Genomic DNA, 21546 nt, shown 5'->3' on the forward strand with positions numbered 1-21546 from the left:
AATGAAGTAGGGAGGAGAGATAATCTCCATCTAAAACGTTTTTTTAAATGGTACACAATCTAACAGTACTACTTTTACAATCTACCAGTTGATTAATCAACATATTGAGTACGTCTGATGTAAATGAAGCACTGTTAGTGGATGTGTAATAATTATCCGTACATATAGAAATCACCACTCAATCCCTGTATCTTCAGAAAACTCTCAAGACTCTTCACAGAATGATGCTCTGAATAGTGGTGTAATGCTCATTTGTTAGAGACAAACTGGTCAGGTTCTACTCAGTTTTTATAGTCATCATTCTTGTTCCGGATGTCAGTTTTTCCTCGTAGGCACAAGGGCTGTGAATCAGCAGTTCTTGCTTCAGCAGTGTACGTTGGAGGAAATACAACTGGGAGCTTCACAGCATCACATGGCTGTGGTTCAGAGATAGAAGAGTGTAGAAAATAAGCAGTGGGTGCAACATAGTTAAAGATGTAATCGGAGTGTTGATGGTTTCTGTTTTTTTTTTTTTTTTTTTTTTTTCCCCAGTCTACCTGTGTTCACCTTCTTTCTCGTTTTCACAAAAAAAAAAAAAAAGAAAAGTTGGCCTTGGATTGTATAACATAATTTTCCACTGCACCAAATTTATACTTGCCAATGAAAGCTAGTGAAATAATGGAAAGTCATAAAAAAAAGAAAATAAGTCGTAGCAGAATTCTAAAGCAGTCAAACTATAAAGGTCACACACTTGTTCTTGTGTGCAAAGTAATATTGTGGAAATCTTACAAGACCACAGATGTGTGACAGTAAGGGCTTTGCTTACTTATAACGTACAAGTAAATATTATGATACTTGCATTTTGTAGTAGAAATGTTTTCATTGAACAAACTACACTCTGAGACGCGCTGTGTTCTGATCTATCTTCATCTTATCAGAAGAGGCTCAGTTTGTTCTGTTTGCAGACAGACCTGTGATGTTGAACTGGGAGCTCCTCTGTTGTCTTAACTGGAACATTTGCCCTGATTCTCCCCATATCATAAAGGTTATTTACAGTGACAATAAAGATAAATACTTTTTCCCACAGATTGATGAAGCATCGCTCTGTTATTATAGTCACAGAGCTCTAAACAGAATGCTGGTTCTAAAGACTAAATAGAAAAATCAGGACTTCAGTTAATGATTTATTACTATGTATTTCTTTAACAGTTCTTATACCAGTAACAGTAACTACTATCTTTACTTTTTCCTGACCAAGAACCATATCTAGTGTTAATGTTTTCCATTATTTAACTAAAAATAAGCATGATGTAAAGTCTTGTGTATTTTCTTCCAGACCTCCCGTGCCTCCGTTTCCCAGCCACCCTCTATGTCCTATGGAAAGAAGCCGACTGTGGCTGCTGCGAGAGGCAGGACTGTGGAAACCAGGACGTCCTTGTCCACCAGGTCGTCAGGCTTCGGTGGAGCTGCTCCTCCTGCCAAGTCCCTGAAGCCTGTTGTCGCCCCTCAGCGCGGCGCCCGATCCTCAAAGAGCCAAGGAAAAGACAGCTACTCAGGTTAGAAGTGGCACTCATGCATTGAGCTGGGAGTGCTGAAAATACCCTTCATACAGAGACCCAAAAAAGCATTCACTCTTTTTATTTTTACCACATTTTACTTTATTGCAAACACTCCTTAAATATATAGTACTGGAAAAAAGTTTGTGAACCACCATTATATTTATACACAATCTCAAATATTATCGTAAAATATTTGCATAAAAATTTTGTTTGTTTCGAAAGGTATGGCTGCATCAGACAGACACAAACAAACGCAAATGATTTTTTTCGTTATTGTTAACAAGACAAAATAACAAAACTGAATTCTAAACGCTGTCATGCTCTGGATGTGTTTCAAGGGGCATTATCCTGCTGAAACATCCAGTTTTAACCTCAACAACAGTGCATGTGGGTTTGGAACAATGCTTGAATTCAATGACTCTCAAGTGACTCTTCATGCAGTATATCACAAATGCATGAGGTGTACAAAAACGTTTTCCATCACTGTATTTTCAGTTGCCTTTATATTAATTGAATCTTCTATACCTGCATTTTGTGTTTTTTTTTATTTAGCTTAAATATTTTTACCTTACTTCTACTTTTAAATCAAATTATTGTTATTTGTTTTCCAGAACATAGTGCACAGGTGTTCAGTTGTTACAATTTGTATGAATAGATGCATGTCAACATCTTAGCACATTAAGACAAAGAGGAGTAATACTAAAGAGAAATAAAATTAAATAGAAAGTTAAAAAAAAAAAAAAAATCCCCAGTCACTGCCAGTGAGCTTTCGAGTATCTGTATTGACTTGTCATAACAATGATGCATGGAGCTAGATTGGTAATTTGGGATAATGTCAAATGTTCATAAAGCCCTTACTTCTGCTTTTAATTTCAAGATCCAATCCAATCCAACTTTATTTGTAAAGCACTTTAAAACAACCACAGTGGACCAAATAATACAGAATAACAATAATAAAAAAAAAAAAAATGGCCGAATGTATGTTTATCCCAATATAACTCTGCTTTTACAGTTTTAATAGTGTAACACGTTTTTATGCTGAATGTGAAATGTTTGAACTGCATGTGTGTAGATGAAGCTCTGTATTTATTTTTCATTCTTTCTGTGTTCATATTTGATTAGCAGAGTCAGGTTTGAAGGTCAGCAATGAGCTGGTGGCCTCTGTTCAGTCCTTAGTGGCTGTCCTCCAACAACAGATCGACAGCAGCGGCCATCAGGAGACCCCAGAGCTCCAACAAGTCAGAGGTCCTCAAGAAACCTCACCGACACGGCACTCTCCAAATAAAAATGTACGCAGATACTGAATCAAGTCCAACCTCTGTCTCCCATGTGTTAGTTTATGTAGCCTGTCCAACTCTCATGTGGCAGAAACACTGAAGTCTTGGACTGATTGACGGTTGCAATTTTGAGAATGTACCTCACATTGGAGTATACATCAAACAGTTAATGTTTTTTTTATATATATACTTTATTTTTGACAGATTTTACATTTTTTTAACAAATGATGAAACAAAAATGCAAAGACACTAGAAGAGCATCAACAAGCACAGACAGGGAAGTATCAAAAATTAAAATACAAAGGTAACGAAGTGGGTCAATGAGTCACAATATTATCCCATCATGATAAGAGGGCTGAGTTAACTTAGGTATTGTCCTGTTTCAGTCCATGTCATATCATTCAGATATATTCTCATGATGCGTCAGATTATGTTCATGTGTGCAGAATGGTTCCTCTGTGGCATCACTTTGCAAGCAGTGAAATAGCATAGAATGGGCACCTGTACCTGTTTACTTGAACCGGCTGCTGTATTTCAATATTCATTAAGGAGTTTCATGCATTTTGCTATTACGTGTATTTGAGGACATACATCCACCTTTAAGTCTACAAATACAAGCATATGTACAGATTGTTGTTGCACACAGACGACTACATATTAGTATCCCAATAGCTACACATACACCTGCTGACATGATTATACTTCCACCATTTTCATAGACATTTGTGCACATTTTCCTGGTGTGCATACTTACACATGTTGATAATGAAACACACAGATATTGAGATATATGTGTTTTTTTTTTCAGGAGAATAATAAGGTCAAACAGTTAATTTTTTAATGATAAAGAACGAAATCAGTCATCCCTCTACTGTCAGTCACACACATCAGCTCCATCAGTTCTCTTTTGTTATGACATTATCATAACCTGGTCCCATTCCCCTGTAGATGTTGAGCTTTGCATTACATTGTTTTCAATCACGTTATGTCTTGAGTAATTAAGCTTTTTCTTTCGTGGTTACCAAAACTCAAAGTTGTGTCATTGCTTTGCAATTTGAGGGGGGTGTTTTTAGGTGTAGAATCAGCTGTTGATATCACTGGTCTACAAGGAAAATGCTTCCAGAAGAAAAGTAATGAAATTTTACCTCATGAGAGTCACTAATAAAGAAAAGTCAAGTCAAAAATGCTGGTTGGCTGAACTTTCCAAGATACAGCCTTGGGTCAAAATGTGAAATTCAAGAATTAACGAGAGAATGGGTTTGACTCAAAAGGAATATTTGTCTCAGAGCTACAAGATCTACTTCAAAACACTGTCTGCACATTAGAATACATTCACTTTACAGGTTCTATTTAGTGGAAGATTTATAAAACTATTATATAAATGCACGTAAACCAATATATATGTGTAATAACACTTAATCATATACCTTGAAAACATCAGCAAACAGGCACTTTTGTCATTTATTTTCCAATTAATCTTATTAAAATATGTAACATTTAGCACATTCAATCTCTGAAGCAAATCATTTCTAAAAAATTGTAGACCAGTGTATTTTTATATGAAGAGTCAATAAGTGATCCCTCCACCTTTTTGTTTCTTCACAAATAAATCCTAATACACAGTCACTACAGCTACACAGCAGCAGATGGTTCACCAGCAGGGTAGTGTGAGCATCTGTGCTACAGTAAACAATGATTTTCTGGTCCAGGACCTGTTTGCAGTTCACATTCTGCCTCATCTGCTGGTGTGTCTTTCAGGAAGAGGACAGCTCTGTGGTGGCGGAGTTGAGAGTCCAGCTGGCCCAGAAGGAGAGGGAGGTGCAGATGATGAAGGAGGGAGCAGAGGAGCTCCACTCACTCAGACAGCAGAACTATGTCCTGCAAAGCAAGGTGAAACTAAACTACCACATATTTACACATGTTAATCTATATCATAATACTGGAAGGTCTCAGAGTGTGTGTGTGTGTGTGTGTGTGTGTGTGTGTGTGTATCTGCATCTGCACAGTTCTGAGAAATTGAGATGTTTTTAAGTGGCCAATTTGGTACCTACAGGTGAGGAATAGTCTCATCTCCACAAGTTCGGCTAGTTGATAGGACCAATATTTTGTGAGATATTAGTAATTTTGAAATACAATAGCCCTACAATCACGTTGCTATGCCCATGTCGGTTGACAAGAAGTGTAGTACCACGCTGCATGACGGGAAATGAAGTTAAAAACAGGAAATTGATTCAGACAAATTCACCAATTATTGGAAAAACTGGGTTTATTTTATAATTATTAAGAGCTGATTTTACTTGATGATTAGAGTAATGTTCATATATACCCATGTAAATCCTTGGTTCATGCTACACACTAAATATTCTGTGTTAATCTTATACAGGGGAATAGGGTTTCTGGAAGGAAAGAATGAAATGGGAAATATACGTGTTGTTTCCCATTAAATGTATTTTAGGTTACTATGTATGTTTTTGCTATTTCTGTCATTTCTCCCCTGCATGAGTACATTTTTGTTTTTTGTTTGTTTTTCTTTACATATATAGAAGTTATATACACAATGTAAAATGCAGATAAGATAAGGCTGCCTGAAAAAAATAATAAAAAGATAATTACAAAAAAACAAAAAGAGGAACGACGCATCTACTAACTTCAGTCCATGACGGTTGACTGGAAGCACAGTACTACGCTGCATGACATGAAATAAAGTTCTCCCAAAAATAAAAACTACCACATCTACAACCTGTGGTTCTCCACCGGTCAGTGCACTAGTCATTCTATAACAGTCAGACTTAGACCTCCTAGTTCATATCTTTGGGTTGAAAAAGTCATCTGAAAATCTCACAAGACTTTGCAAAATTAGGAAACTCTACAGGTATGAGTTAATAGGTCTGAATTTTGAAATTTGTCCCTTTGTTGTTACGTGGATTCTAAGCTTCAACAATTGCTTATTTTTCATTAAATGCTGAAATAATGTGCCATCTTTACATGTATTTTTGTTAAAAAAAAATGTAAAACTTAGATGATGCATAACTACTGCTACACAGAATCAAAGTCCATTTGCAATTAAGTAAAACGTAGTGAAGATTTTACATTTGGACAGTGAACACCTCTTCATAACCATTTATTAATTTCCTTTTCGTAACACCCATTTACATGAATATGTGTTACAATTCATCTTAAGGCTTTCAAGACGCCTGGTAGAAATCTTAACCCAATCCAGTTAAAAAACAGTTGGATAAAGAAGTAGAAATCGAGGTTTAATGATGAAATTTAGCTCAAATATTCAATACTAAAGAAAATACTTGGAGCAGACCTTTCACATTAGTTTTTCAAAAAAATCCACAATATGAACCTGGAGGGTCATTAGGTCAGTATGAAAGTCCCATACGCATTCACATTTAGTGTATACCTTTAAATGGAGCCCTAATGGCCCATTAAACTGTCAGTATTCAGAACACAATGCTGTATTTAATACATGCATGGCAAACACAGGTAGGAAACCACAATGTCTGAAAGGATGTTTAGTTGAAGCTGAAAGTTCAGTTTTCTTATTTCTAAACTACGATCCATCATAGCTCAGACAAAATGACACCCATTTCTTACCATTTTCATGTAAATCCAGTACAATTAACGTTCAGCATTTCCATAAGTATTCAGTCAACTGACAGGCACAAACATCTCCACCTACGTACATACATATTAGTTATATCAGCTGCGTTGCATAATGAGCAGCTGTTTTAATTATTGACGTGATGGTGTGAGTCAGTCAGAGATGGAGCCAGAACTCCACCAGGTTTCAAAGTCTGCAGAGCTGCTTTTGACTAAAAACAGTATCTGATGAGTGGCATGTGGAAAAACTCAGGCCCTCCACAGATAAAATAATAAACCCAAGGAAGGAGAAGTTAAAACACATTATTTACATGGCTAAGCCCTTTTCATAAAGGCATTTAAGTCGCATGGGAAATCCAAACATTGTTGCTGTGGAAAAACCATCAGTGCTCGCTGTCATTAGTGTTGTTCTATATTTTAACTTTAGTTGAATATACTGTTAATATTTAGTTATTTATTGTTTTAACTATGTGAGGGCTATGTTTCTCTTGTTGGTTTACATACTTTTTTTTCTTTTTTTTTAAACCTGCCATCTCCACCCTTCTTCGGAGGACAACTTTATTTTTAATTACAGCGTGTGTTTAAGGAACAATCTCCAACTTTCTATTCACATGTTTATCCATTCCTTGCTTGTTTACATATATGTAGAGGGAGGACTCATAGACAAAAGTGTACAGGGACAGGACGAGACAAGACTGTGGGACAAAATGAACATAAGACAAGACAGCTAAGCGGTTGCTGTTAAAAACATAACCAAACATGTGAAAGATATGTCAACAAGAGACAAGACAAGACAAAAACAGATACTAATTACATATTCATCATTATCATTATACATTGGTGTGTGTGTGTGTGTGTGTGTGTGTTTGCATACTTCTTAATACTATTTGCATTTTTACATTGCATTTACATTTACTAGTTTTATTTTGCATTTATCTGTTTTTATTTACTTGTGTTAAGTTTAACATTGTTTTTGATAAACAATATTTTAAAGTTTATATTATCTGTTTTCTCTTGTTGATCTTTCTTCTAATTATTATTTTACTAAGTATTATTGTTGATTCCCTTTAACGGTCAGTTGCTGGCTTTGTATTGGAAGTACACTCATTGTGCTTCTATCTGGAATGAAGTGTGCTATATAAATCAAATTTTGACTGTCATATATTCACAAAAGCAAAATGACAAATGTCACACTTGATTCATTTCCATTGTGAAACTTAGCATTTATAAAGGTCATAGAAAGGTCTTCCTAAACTTCTGGAAACTTGAAGAAACTCTGTATCCCTAGTAACACTGATGCATTATGTTGCCAACACATTTTTTTTTCCCCCACTCCTCAGTTACGAAGTGCAGAGGAAGCCAATCAGAAGAATAAATGGGCAGATGCCACGAATGCTGCAAAGGAGGAGAAGTTCCAAAAGATGGATAAAGAAATAAAAGAGCAGGAGACGCTCATAAAGGGATACCAGCAGGTCTGTCTCTGTGCGACTTGTGCTGTTCTTTTCCTGTGATATGACTGCTGTAACGAGGGGAGTAGAGCTGCACATTATATCATTTGAGCATCGTTACTGCGATGTACGTGTGCGCAATAGTCACATCACAGGTGCTTCAATGTAGGAGGCAGTCTAATTTCAAGGGTACCTGACACACACTGCATGCAGTGATCCACCAATCACAATCGTTCTTAATCAGTTTGGAGTGAGCCGCTGGTAAAACTATTGAAAAATGAGCAACGAACAAGAGAAAATTACTGTAAATGAAGACTTGGTGCCAAAAAGAAAAGCAACGTCATTTAAATGGAATTATTTCAGCTACTAGAAGGATGATACTGAGACATGTGTTCTGTCTGCCTTGCACCTGTTGCCACAACAAGAGGAAACACAACGAATTTGACCATTTACGTCAGCACCACACAACTATTACATCCTCCTGAGTATTTTTTCATATTGCAATATATATCACAGGGTTAAAAAAAAATCTCAGTGTCAGTTTTTCCAATATCGTGCAGCCCTAGAGGTAGTGATGGGAATCGAGAACCGGTTCTTTTTTGAGAACCGGTTCCCAGTAGCTTGATTCCTTGGAATCGTTTTCCTGCCTGCTTACCGATTCCACCTTCGTTGTGCATGCGCGATGACATCACATGTACACTGCATTGTTTTGGTCAGAACGTAGCCAACATGGCGTTGAGGCAGAAACGGTCTAAACAGACCACACCAGGTCCAGTTGAACACTGTCAAAGCTTCCATGTCTTCTAAAGGGTGGAATCCCTCCAGTATCCTCAAACATTTGTCCACAGCATGTGAATCATTTACAGGAATGTCACGTATTTGATTCTCTACTTAGCAGCGCTTGTGAATGTAGCGGCAGAGTGAATGCGGGGCCGGTTCCAGTGTGGGCAACAAATGTTGTACCCAAATACAAGTTTCCGAAGGTAGGAAGGGAAAGGAAATGAGGTGCACAACAACGGGAGACAAGCCGAGCTGAGTTGAACTGGTTCCACGTAGTAGAAATGCAGCAATAGAGGAATTAGTAAAGAGTCTGTAGTTTCACTTTCACTGCACCCCCCCCTTCCGAACCGGCCTGGCGTCATCTGTTCTTATTATTTGTACATACTGTATACGTTATATTTTCTGTGCAGACGGAAATGTAAAAGACAGTTAATGCATACACACCCGTTTGTGCTCTTTTATTCCCTCACCCAATGAGAATAGATAAGAGAATCAGTAAGGAATCGGATCGTTAAGCAATATCGATAATGGAATCGGAATCGTTCAATTCTTAACGATTCCCATCCCTACCTAGAGGGATGCAGCTTTTAATGTATATACCCCACAAAAATGGAACACCCTCCCTGATACAATTAGACTTGGCACATCAGCAGCCATTTTTAAAAAGAGGTTAAAAACATACCTTTTTTCAACAGCATTCTGTTGAGTTGTGTGTGCGCTTGTGTGGGTATGTGCAAGTTTAAATGTGTGTACATATGATCGTTTACTTGCAATTGCACTCTCTTTTATATGATTGGGTTTTTTTATGCTATATACCTGTTGTAAAACACATTGAGTCTGCCTTGTGCATGAAATGTGCTCTATAAATGAAGTTAAATTGAATAACTACATATTTGCAGCTCTAATATTTAACATTTATCAGGTTCAGCTCTCAACTACAGCCAACCTTGAGAGTCAGATAGTTCATTTGACAGTCGGATATCACTAAGGTTTTATCAGTCATTTACAGTAAAGCAAGTGAGTAAAGCTTGCTTACTATTTAAAAGAGTGATCCATTTTGTAACCGTATGGTCCAGCAGTTTTCCATTTTCAGCAGACGTGATGTGAGCAGCGGCTGGTTGCATTATTTGTAGAGCGACCTCTGATTCGTCAGTCTTTACATTACAAGTGGTGTTACTGATGTCACTGAGTGAGCAAGACCACCTACAGATGTGGCTAATGTGATGAGAGTCTGGTCATGATGTGGGCTGTGTGTGCTTCAACCTTCCACTGATGTCCTGTCAGGGAACACTCTCCATAATGATCATGTAACAGACGCATAATTACTATTATTTGACCTCACTGCAATCATCTGAGGCCTTAGCTTCCAATATCCTAATTAACTAGCAAATCTATCTTATTAATGTGCATGTGTGTTATTAATCTGCTGTTAGGCACATTGTGGTAGAAAAGAAACCTATGTCAATTAACTACAATATAATAATTGTGACAGCTGTAGTTCACAGGCAGTTCATACATACACAAGGATTACAGAAGTTCGAAGTTGTGTAGTTTTGTCATGCATGTTCTGTGTTAGATTTTAATGATTCATGACCTTCCCACTGTTTTATAATGATTTCAAAGGCGTCCATTGAAAATCCCAACACCTGCTGCTTTGCTCTTGATCATTTTTTTTTTAATGAGCCTGTTGATGATCTTCCAGTTTTCAGAAGTACACTTGTACATTTCTGGATAAGATCTATTATGTGTGCCGTTGTGTTTTATTTTATTAAAGGAGAACGAGAAGCTGTACTTGCAGATGAAGACTCAGCACGCGAGCAGTAAGGCTAGTGAAGAGGCCATGTTCAATGAAAACCAGAGGCTGCTGAGTGAGCTGGCCTTCATGAGGTGTGTTCATGTCCATTTAGAACTGAACAGAATAGACTTTATTTTGCCATTTGCACAGATACATCGCAATATACAGGGTGGGGAAGCAAAATTTACAATGAACATTTAGTTGTTTTTTCTCAGCAGGCACTACGTCAGTTATTTTGAAACCAAACATATACTGATGTCATAATCATACCTAACACTATTATCCATACCTTTTCAGAAACTTTTGCCCATATGAGTAATCAGGAAAGCAAACGTCAAAGAGTGTGTGATTTGCTGAATGCACTCGTCACACCAAAGGAGATTTCAAAAATAGTTGGAGTGTCCATAAAGACTGTTTATAATGGAAAGAAGAGAATGACTATGAGCAAAACTATTACCAGAAAGTCTGGAAGATACTATTAAAGAAGAATGGGAGAAGTTGTCACCCCAATATTTGAGGAACACTTGCGCAAGTTTCAGGAAGCGTGTGAAGGCAGTTATTGAGAAAGAAGGAGGACACATAGAATAAAAACATTTTCTACTATGGACATTTTCTTGTGACAAATAAATTCTCATGACTTTCAATAAACTAGTTGGTCATACACTGTCTTTCAATCCCTGCCTCAAAATATTGTACATTTTGCTTCCCCATCCTGTAGGTACATTGGAATTCTTGTGCGTTTCTCTGAATCACAAAGTTAAAAAAGACCTAAACAAAAACAAAACTCTCTGGAAGTCCTAGCCACCGATACTCAGAATTATCACTTCACTCCCTCTCTTCAAATCCAAACTCAAAACCCATCTGTTTAGGACCGCTTTCTCTCTGTTGCAACAATTGCATTGCCCGATTTTGAACCCGCCTTTTTTTTTTTTTTCTGTTTTATTGCTTGTTTTATAGTCTCCAGTTTACTGTACGGTGTCTTTGAGTGCCAAGAAAGGTGCCTATAAACAAAATGTATTATTATTATTAGGACATAAACACAGCTAAGACATATGAAAACAGTTATTGCACAGACAGACACAAATACACACTGTAAAATAGATTACTGTTATCAGAGAAATAATAATAATAATACAAGTACTGGGAGGTAGAACAAGTTATTGCACATTGGATTAAAGTGGCTGTTGCGCATATTTAAGAGAATATTCTTCTTATAAAAAACTAAATTTAGTAAAAGTGTCACAACTGTGTCCTAGTTTTAAATGCATTATTATACATGCATGACCTCCAAAAGTGGATGTCCATTGAAAACGAGACAACACACTGAATAGCTCTTCGTTAAATTAGAAGTGGTTTATATAAAGCATATTGTAAAATCTGTTTTATTTTGAGAATTACGGTTTACTATATTCTAAACTGTCCTTATTTTCTGCAGGGAACAGCTGAATAAAACTACAAGGCCTGTGGGAAATGTCTGTTTAATGGGTCATACTCAGCGAATCGCAGACTTGCTGTCTCAAATAACAGCATTTCAGGTAAGTGCTCCTCTGATTGAAGCACTGTAAACAATTCTGTACTACTCGCCTAACTTATTATACTGTATGCTCCTGAATGTAGAGAAATGAGGCCAAGCTATTAGAGGACATTCACCAGCTGCAGCAACAAAAGCAGGCTCTCAACGTCGACCTTCAGCTAATGAAGAAGGAGAGGGACCTGGCTAAAACCCAGGCCGCCTCTGCCTCAGGTAAAACTGGAGGAGCTGGCAACAGTAGCAACAACTGCAGGTTCAAACAAAGAAAGATGGATTTGTTAAAACCACTTAGATTATTAATTATAAACTGTTCAAAGATAAAGTACACAAATATTTAATGAAAATGTAGTTTGTGAGAAAGATATTTTATTCGTCCACACGGGGAAATCCAGTAGCTCATTTAAAAGCAGCCATTCATGAATAAAAATAGTATCAGACAGCAAAAGTAAATAAATAGTGCTAAAATAATTTTTCAAAAAAATCAAGTGACTGTTTAGCGGAAAAATGTTGTGTTAGTTGACCAAATGTTATAATAAAAGGGAAATGAAATAAGTTTTGTGTTTAACGAAATGTGAGCTAAAATAAAGACTTCAACGCTTCAGTGATCCAGGGTTCCCGTGGGGTCTTAAAAAGTTTTAAAAGTTCTAAGTAGTTTTAAAAAGGTCTTAAATTGAACTTGTAGAAACCTGTAGGAACCCTGGTGAACGTCATTGACATCCATTTTTTGTTGATGTCATGACAAAACAAAGAATTAATTCAACACATGATTTTTTGTGAATTTCCTAAATGACCAACTCCAAAATACTGTGTGGCTTAACTATTTCTTTTTACAATTCACTATTGAAGTTGACCTTTCAACAGTACAGCAGGTGCAGGTGTTTACTGTCTATTGCATAGAACCTGACCCCCCAGTACCCTGACGTTACTGTATGTGAACATGTCAGGTGATAAGACGTTTGAAGTGCGTGTGCTGGAGGATAAGCACCGAGAGGAGGTGGCTTCCCTGAAGAAGAAGCTCCAGTGGTTTGCAGAGAACCAGGAGCTGCTGGACAGAGACACCGATAGACTGAAGGCAGCTACAGCTGAGATACACCAGCTCAAAGAACAGGTGAGACTGACACAGAAGCAAACATGCCTACGAAATAAGGATGTGTGTGGAAAATAGGGTGAAATTATACATCGCTACAGCATCCACACTGGCGTACATGATGGGCATTGTCATTCATTTTCTCTGACTCTTTCACCCATATATTTAAATTTCACTCAGATTTCAGCGTTCTTATTTGCACAGATGTTGCCAGTAGGTGTCATAAAGGCCCAGTCAACACCAAAAGGAAGATTCACCTGTTTTTGGTGCAGAAACACCAAAAACACCTAATGATTATTTATTTTCAAACTGAGCTATTGAAAGGAGCTGGTGAAAAAATCCCTCTATTTTTGTGTATAATATTTATCTTATCTAGATAGTTTTGCAATAAGAGCATGAAAAATCATTCTAGGTTATTATTAAATCCAATAGTCTATAACAGGGGTGTCAAACTCATTTTAGTTCAGGGACCACATTCACCCCAGTATGATCTCAAGTGGGCCGGACCAGTAAAATAATAACAGAGAAAAAATAAAATTACATTAGGATAATGTTTACATCCACAATGTTTCCTTAAAAATCTGAAAAACATCAACAACTTGAAATATCTTAGGAAAAACAAGGGCAATTTTAACAATATTCTGCCTCACTTGATCATTTACACATGTGCATTACAACTTACATTACAATTACAAATACATAAAACATTTAGTAACAGGCAGAATATTGGTAAAATTGTATTTACTTCTCTTAAAACATTTTAAGTTCATATTTGTTCAGGTTATTCACATTTTTTGTAAGTAAGTAAAGTTTTATTTATATAGCACTTTTTAAAACAACATGTTACAAAGTGCTTCACATAAAGAAGAGACAGATCAAATCAAATCATGTTTGTTAATATAAACATTTTCATGTAATTTTACTTTTTTACACTAAAACAAAGATCAAATCTGCAGTTGTCATTATTTATAGGTTATTATAATATTTTACTGGTCTGACCCAATTGAGATTTAATTGGTCTGTATGTGGAACCTGAATTAAGATGGTTTTTACACCATTAATTGATCATTTCTTCAGTGTCGTTCTTGTATTTCACAAACCCCTTGGTGGGCCAGATTTGGCCTCTGGGCCACATGTTTGACACCTGTGGTTTATAAATTGTAAATACACGATGTAATGAATGCATTGGAGTTTTTTTTAAATGTTCTTAAAACATTAAAAAAGCAAACTGAACCTACCAACGACCTAAGATATTTTACATGCACTACCAGTCAAAAGTTTGGACTCACCTTCTCATTTAAATGACATGACATGAACTACAGACGACCAACAAGTGCTCAGCATCACTGGGAACTCCTTGAAGACTGTTGGAAAACACTTCAGGTGTCTACCTCATGAAGCTCATCGAGAGAATGTTAAGAATGTGCAAAGCTGTAAAAAAAAAAAACTAAAATGTGGATATTTTGAAGAATCTAAAATATAAAACATGCTTTGAGTTATTTCACACTTTTTTAAACTACATAATTCCATATGTGTTCATTCATAGTTTTGATGCCTTCAGTAGTCTCTTTTCCATTGACCCTCAAATTGCGCAAATATAACTTGTGCATAAAAATTTACCTAATGGAAAAATGACAATTTCGCCAAAAGTCTCATTTTTCAATTAAAAGTTTTTGCGCTGGAAATAGGTGGTTTTTCGGGGCATAGCGCAAATGGTATATTATGGAAAACTGCCATGGAAAGACCTTTTTTCACAACTAGAGTCAGGTGAATTAAAAAAAACGGATGTTGACGGACATTACAACAAGCAAAGAAGAAGAAGAAACATATCACAGTATATGTGGACACACCAGGAAACCCGATCATTTTTTAATTTAGTACGAGATAGAGGGGTAATATGTAATAATAATAATGAATATATCTGTAAATCAACACCATATTTACATTCATTGCCATGTTTATGGAATGACTTCTCATGTCATCTCGCGATAATAAATAAATCATCGCATTTGTGATTTAATGGAAAAACCAACATTACGTACTTCTGTTTTTTCGACATTTAGTAAATGTAAAGTTTTGCGCAGATGTTCAATGGAAAAGCGACTAGTGAGAATCTACAATGTAAATAGTCATGAAAATAAAGAAAAACCAGATGAGTCCAAACTTTTGCCTGGTAGTGTACGTCTAACATAAAACAAATCAGCAGATCTTAAAGGATGTGAAATAGAGGCGATTTGTCTGATTTTCCAGTAAACTTCCATTGCCAAGTGCAACTCAGCCACGTAGTGATGTACTAATTAAAGTCATTAAACCCTTAATCATTTAATAACTTAACTCAACAACTGTTATTCAGAGCCTCTTCTCTTCACTGTATCTCTTTAAATCTCCAACAAAGTTTTGTACAAATTTTCCTAAACGATGTTCTTCACCTTCGTCAAGGTCTGGAAGCATGAATTGTGGGTAATTGCCTGCTTTTTGTCAGACTGACCTGGACCCGGTAACTCAAATCCAAGGCAGCTTTATTCTTTTATTTTTCCACTCTAGCTCACAGTACTGTGTGATTTCCTCTGGCCAAAGGCACAGAACTGCTCTTACAGTGTGCGACTGAATACAGTGATTTGAAAAGGAATGATTGCTGCGTCAGAAATAACACTGTCTCATGTTTTTGGTCGAGAAGCTGAAAATGAATGTGGGTAGAAGAAGCAGTGAGCAACAGAAAAAGTCCAAAGAGAAAGCAGCTGAAACTAAGAGAATGCAGGATCTGGAGAGGCAGGTTAGTCACACGAGTAACGCCAAACATCTGATTTCTCTCCGTTATTAGTTTCTGTCTGTGTTTAATTGGATTCTCGTCTTTTCCAGGTCAAGGAGCTGGAGCACATATTGAGGAACAGAAATCCAAACTCCCTGCCCGCTCTCATCTTTGCTGCAGCTTCTGCAAGCGCTCAGGAGGGTACGGATGCCGCGAAGGCACCTCCCCCCAGCCAGGTCACCGTCCTATTGGAACGCAGGATTCAGAGGCTGGAGGCGGAGCTGGAGAGTCACGATGAAGAGTCCAAGCGTAGCCTACGGGCCATGGAGCAACAGTTCCAGAGGATCAAGGTAGATGTTTTAGAAAATGTAACTGCCTAATGACAGTTTTGTAAAACTGAGAAACAGATATTTAACCCTTAAACACCCAGAAGTGCTTTTGTGTCAACTTCCAAATCAATGTTTTCTCTAAATCTAATCTTTCTTCAGGGTTCCCTCAGGGTCTTAAAAATGTGAAGTGTACAAATCTGCATTTAATACCTTAAAAAAGTCTTTAAAAGGTATTAATTTTTATATGGTAGGTCTTAAGTTATGTTGCCATAAACCTGTTCACTGTATTGTGTTTAAATGTATCTGAGAGATGTCCAAGCTGCAAAGAAAGTAATGTTAGTCTACTCAGTTCCACCTGTTCCAACCTGACAATTTATATTGAAATTAGGAACCAACAAGTGGTTCCAGGCACAACAAGCTCCGCCCCTTGCACGTATTTTAGCTTATTTTGGCATCGATCCGGCTGATGTCATCATGTCTATGCTTGTGCTAATGTCAGCGTATCTATTGCCTCTATATATGTGCCAAGTCTTTAGTAAAGTGAAACAAAATAATTGTTTTTGTAGACACTGACATTTCGCCCATTATAAGTAAATGGGAGAAAAAATAAAGATAAAAAAAATTCATAAAAAATATGAACTTTGACCACATTTATTTTGGGTAACTGGCAATCTATAAACTCAATTTGGTAAGAATTCAACCAGTAGTTTTGCTGCTAGACTGTTAACAAACAAAGAAACAAACAAACCACCTGAACCAAAAACAATACCCCTTGCCTCCCCTTTTGGGGGGGGGGGGGGTAATTATCGCTGTCTTTGCTGCCCCCGGTGAGAAATGACTTGGAACCATGGGAATCAAGGCGTAGGAGTAAATGAATATATTTTCTTAAAATCTAGGAGTCACGAATTTTTGCCAGTATGGCCCTGAAATAGGCTGTGAGAAGGGCATTGAATTCCGTTCTAAGTAGTCTTAAAAAGTCTTCAGTTTAACCTGTAGGAACCCTGTTTACGTGAGTTATCTCCGTTTGTTATAATATTATCCTCTGCATTTTCCATTTTTCAGTTTAAATCAGATATTTTCCTTTAATTATTCCACTGATCATGTAGATGGTCATAAAAGTTCAGAGTAAATTCAGTGGTTATTGTGTCAGAAACAGAGAAAATTGAAGAAAAAGTTACTTTTACAGCAAAATATAGCATTAACTAAACATAAAAACAACTGTATACAACCGCTGTCACTGATCCAACTTCATGGGTTTTACTGGTGAATTAATGTTGCAGAAGATGATGGTGTTTCCACGTTCACTGCGGAGCCTCTGAACGTCCAAATGGGTCATATCTGATGACCATGAAAAGACAACAAACTGCATTTTACCTTGATTAATTACATGCATTGACAGGATTAGTGGTTCAGCAATTATTGAACATTTTAGATCAGTAGATGCTTCTGGTTGCTGGGGGTTTTTTAGGTTATGAGTTAAGTGAAGTCACCCACGGTGTCATGCATAAGCATTAATTTATCAGGTAACAGCTTTCAGTCTCAAGTTAATATCAAAGTTTTTCTCTGAGTCGACTTCACCTCTCCACTTATTTCTATGAACAGTCATCTGTTCCTTCCACGCCACCCACGCTATATATATATACTATAACCCTGAAGACTTAAACGTCTGAAGACATTTCAGCACTTTCTTGTTCACAGAAGGAAATATATTCCGCTTATGGCTGAATGCTAATTCCATCATTATCTTACGCAGCCAGCAGCTAAATAACTGAACATATTTGCCAAACAGAGACATCATGCAGTAAACTTTGTTTCTGTGGTTGTTCATGTTGTCATATATATGCTGAATTTTCCCCTAGGTGTCTGAGGAGAGGTGGTGATTCTGGGATCAGCCCAAGAATTGTTTAAAGTGAAAACTGTGCATTAATTTTCATATAGTTATAGATTACGACACTTTTTTCTTGAAGTTTCTTGAAAATGAACACGAGTGTGATTTTGTCACCCCACAACAAAAATATGTTCTGTTTTTCAGTAAGGAATACATAATGTCAACTTATTTTAGGCTATTATTATTATTATTATTATTTCCATATCTTTGTACAAAGATCTGAGTTACCCACAGCAGCAAAGAAGATAAATTTTACCAGGGAACCAAATGAAAACATTAGATCTGAGGAAAATCATTCAGTTAAGTTTGATACGCTCCACATTCATATCCATATTTTGACATATAGTGGTTGAGAAAACTCTGAAACTAGATCAGATTTACTGTCCAACATGTGTGAATGGTTTGCAAAGTTTCTTCTTCAATATGAACATGGTTTAAAAAAAGTGAATATTCTTCTTCAGCTGTTTTTATGAGCTTCAACAATTTATGAGAACTGACCAGTATGAAACAGAACAGAATGTGCTAATGATTTTAAAATGTAGAAAGCGTATGTTTGGTTTTTGTATATGATAAAATGATGGTCTTAGGAAAAACAAAATTGCCTGCATGAATTTACATTAATTAATACTTATTTAACATCACTGAAAGGGAATTTTTTTGAGAGCAGGTGTAGGGAGACTTTGGAGACCAGGGAAGACTGTACAGAGTCATATAGTGCAAATATCAGATGAAGGGCATGTGTCTCATCCTAAACGTTATTGACAACATAGCAACTGACACACATATGTCCATTTGTAAATGATATAGAGGCAGATAAATCAGAATCAGCTTTATTGGCCAAGTATGCAAACACATACAAGGAATTTGGCTTCGGTTTTGCTTAGCTCATGACGTACAATTTCAACATAAACACGAACACACTTAAACACAGACCTAATATAAACAAACATTCAACTAGAGACAAGGACAACTATGGGTTGAAGAACAGTGAAATGAAGCAAGATGTAAACCTTGTGCTGTAGACATCCTGTCTGCACATCCACATAACAGAGTATAAGGCGGCGTGTGCAGACAGCAGCAGACCATAACCTCAGCCCCACCTCAGAGCTGAGACGTGGTTAGGACCGTTATGAGTTATGTCAGAATTTCTCTAATAATTATCGTGCCTGTATTTCATCTTTTTTTTTTGCTTTTGAATGTAAATGTCTGTAAATGATGGAGGAGTGCAATCATTTTTCCTTCAGGAGTTATACTGACAAAGCTGTGTGTAAGTCTATGCTGCCTGCATTGAAGAACCGCTCCTGTATTCATGAAATTATCTCCAGCCAGTTGGTGACATTATCGCCCGATGCCAAATATCTCAAAGTGGCATTTACTCAGCCTTTAATCCCTCTACTGGGACTTTACATCATGCCAAGCAATTCTTCCCCAAATCCAGAATAAGAATCTGAAAATGTGCAGGGTTGTTTCTTTTTAAGACCTCATCGGGTTATCAGATCCACTTCAGCTGAAGTTGTGTGGTATTTTTGTTTGTGCACACCCTGCAGCTTCGCTATGAGCAGCAGATCTCAGAGCTGGAGCAGCAGCTGGAACAGAAACAGCAGCTGGAAGCAGCAGCTGTTGTATCGGCGACAGAGCCACAGACGACGTCACAGGTTCAGACTCTGAAGGAGGAGCTGCAGCGTGTGAAGGCAACCCACCAGCAGAAAGAAACGTCTTTACAGGACAAAATCGAGTGTCTGCAGCAGCAGCTTCAACACAAGGTGGGCACAGGAGAGAATAAAGTCTGCTCTGAGCTTCAGCATCACTGACAACACCAGTGAAAAGTGTGTTAACCCTTTAAGCGCCAAAGCAACATAACTGAATGAAACAGACCATAACTCCAGATAGAGTTGGCATATCTTGATACCACCTCCCACTAATAGATAGCAGACATGCCCCTTCAATCCTAACACCATTTCAGGGCATGTTTCTGTTGAAAGTGAAGACGAAAATTGAGTTTGAAAGGCGTGGTCCCAGCTTGGTTTAGTAAGTAAAGTTTATTTAGTTTTAGTTTTGATAGATAAGGACAGATTTGGTTACTCTGCTGCTAGACAAAAAAGCTACTAAAATTTACTGCATTTTACTTTCTACTAGTGCTTAAGTTCATTTATTTTAAGGATAAAGTGACAAAAAATCAAAAACACAAAACGTTCATGGAAATATGTTCAAAGTTAAATTTTACTACAAGTTATGCAATCCAATATGGCTGCCACGCAGTGACGTCACAGTATGCAAATTAGATGAGTCAATTTACTCCCATCATAAACTTTGGGTCATACACAATATTTTTCTCCTTTACAGCATGACTTTAACCACTTCCAAGCCACAGCTTTTTGAAATCTTGATATCAAAATGTAATATTTTTTGAAAAAAACTTCCAAAGGGTAATCAAACACAGAACTTTAACATAAAGATAAAAAAAATGATTTTATGAGTTAAAGAACATAAACCCAATTCAAATCCCCTCTCTGTTGCAGGCACAAGCGAGTCCTGGCAGACACCAGCGTCAAGCCGAGGCAGCGTTCGGTGTCCGCATCGACCGTCTGAACCAAGAACTGTCTGCTAAGACCCGAACCATTCAGGAGCTGAACCGCACAGTGGAGAGGCTTCAGAAGGAGAGGAGGTCCATGCTGTGTGTCCCCAACGTAAGAGCAGAAGGGCGTTCCACAGAGAGCAGACGACCACCAGCCCCCACTAGGACGCCAGCTAACTCTAATACAGCAGAGGCACCGGCCGGGGAGGAAACGTTTCCTGCTGCTCAGTATGAGAAGACGTACCAGCCGACTGTATTCACAGGTGAGGAGCGGTTCTGAAAGGATTCAGGTTGGCTCATGAGTCACAGCTGAACGTCATCGTTATTATGTCTATTCTAAAGTTCACCAATCGCAAGTAATTCCTCAAAATTTCACTTTCTTGCAATCTGATTTGGTTTGTGTTATTATCTTTCTATGATATCGGTCGGATATCTGACCTACTCACATGTGAACTATATATTTGGAAAGATGAACACTGACCATGACAGGTTTGCCCTTTTTTTTTTCTTGAAAATCAATCTTTATTACCACTGCCAAGGAGGTTATGTTTTCATCAGGGTTTGTTTGTCTGTTTGTTTGTCTGTTAGCTAGATAACTCAAAAAGTTATGGATGGATTTTGATGAAATTTTCAGGAAATGTTGATACTGGCGCAAGAAACACATGATTAAATTTTGGTGAGGGAGGGGGACTCATCTGCCTTGGTAGAGGTCTGTGCTCTCCGAGTGCTTTTCTAGTTGTTTAATTTTTTTTTCCAATTATCTTTATTACATTTTATTACATTCTTACAACAACAAATGGCTCAGCACAACAGCTGTTCTGTATAAAAATAAAAATATGAAGCTGTTGGAAGATAAACAGAGTAACAAAAAAGAAAATAGACTAATCCAAGATAAAGCAAATTGTACACGGTATAGACTCGTAGCGAGAATATCAATCTT

The 21546-nt window shown here is 37.2% G+C and overlaps 1 protein-coding gene across 3 annotated transcripts in view; it reads left to right on the plus strand.

The window, feature by feature from the left end:
• Positions 1 to 21546, plus strand: part of cep162 (centrosomal protein 162) — a 51935-nt gene that overhangs the window by 25336 nt on the left and 5053 nt on the right. Inside the window, exons 13-24 of one of the 3 annotated variants that reach the window (XM_030158471.1) lie at positions 1316 to 1535; positions 2661 to 2827; positions 4574 to 4705; positions 7765 to 7896; positions 10427 to 10539; positions 11883 to 11982; positions 12065 to 12191; positions 12923 to 13086; positions 15734 to 15838; positions 15925 to 16164; positions 19579 to 19794; positions 20551 to 20869. In XM_030158471.1, the coding sequence (XP_030014331.1) occupies positions 1316 to 1535; positions 2661 to 2827; positions 4574 to 4705; positions 7765 to 7896; positions 10427 to 10539; positions 11883 to 11982; positions 12065 to 12191; positions 12923 to 13086; positions 15734 to 15838; positions 15925 to 16164; positions 19579 to 19794; positions 20551 to 20869 (2035 nt within the window). Of the gene's footprint in view, positions 1 to 1315; positions 1536 to 2660; positions 2831 to 4573; positions 4706 to 7764; positions 7897 to 10426; positions 10540 to 11882; positions 11983 to 12064; positions 12192 to 12922; positions 13087 to 15733; positions 15839 to 15924; positions 16165 to 19578; positions 19795 to 20550; positions 20870 to 21546 lie in introns of all 3 variants that reach the window. The other 2 variants (XM_030158470.1, XM_030158472.1) reach the window with 2 other exon arrangements.

Source organism: Sphaeramia orbicularis, chromosome 16 (genome assembly GCF_902148855.1).
Source record: "Sphaeramia orbicularis chromosome 16, fSphaOr1.1, whole genome shotgun sequence".
Lineage (NCBI taxonomy): Eukaryota > Metazoa > Chordata > Actinopteri > Kurtiformes > Apogonidae > Sphaeramia > Sphaeramia orbicularis.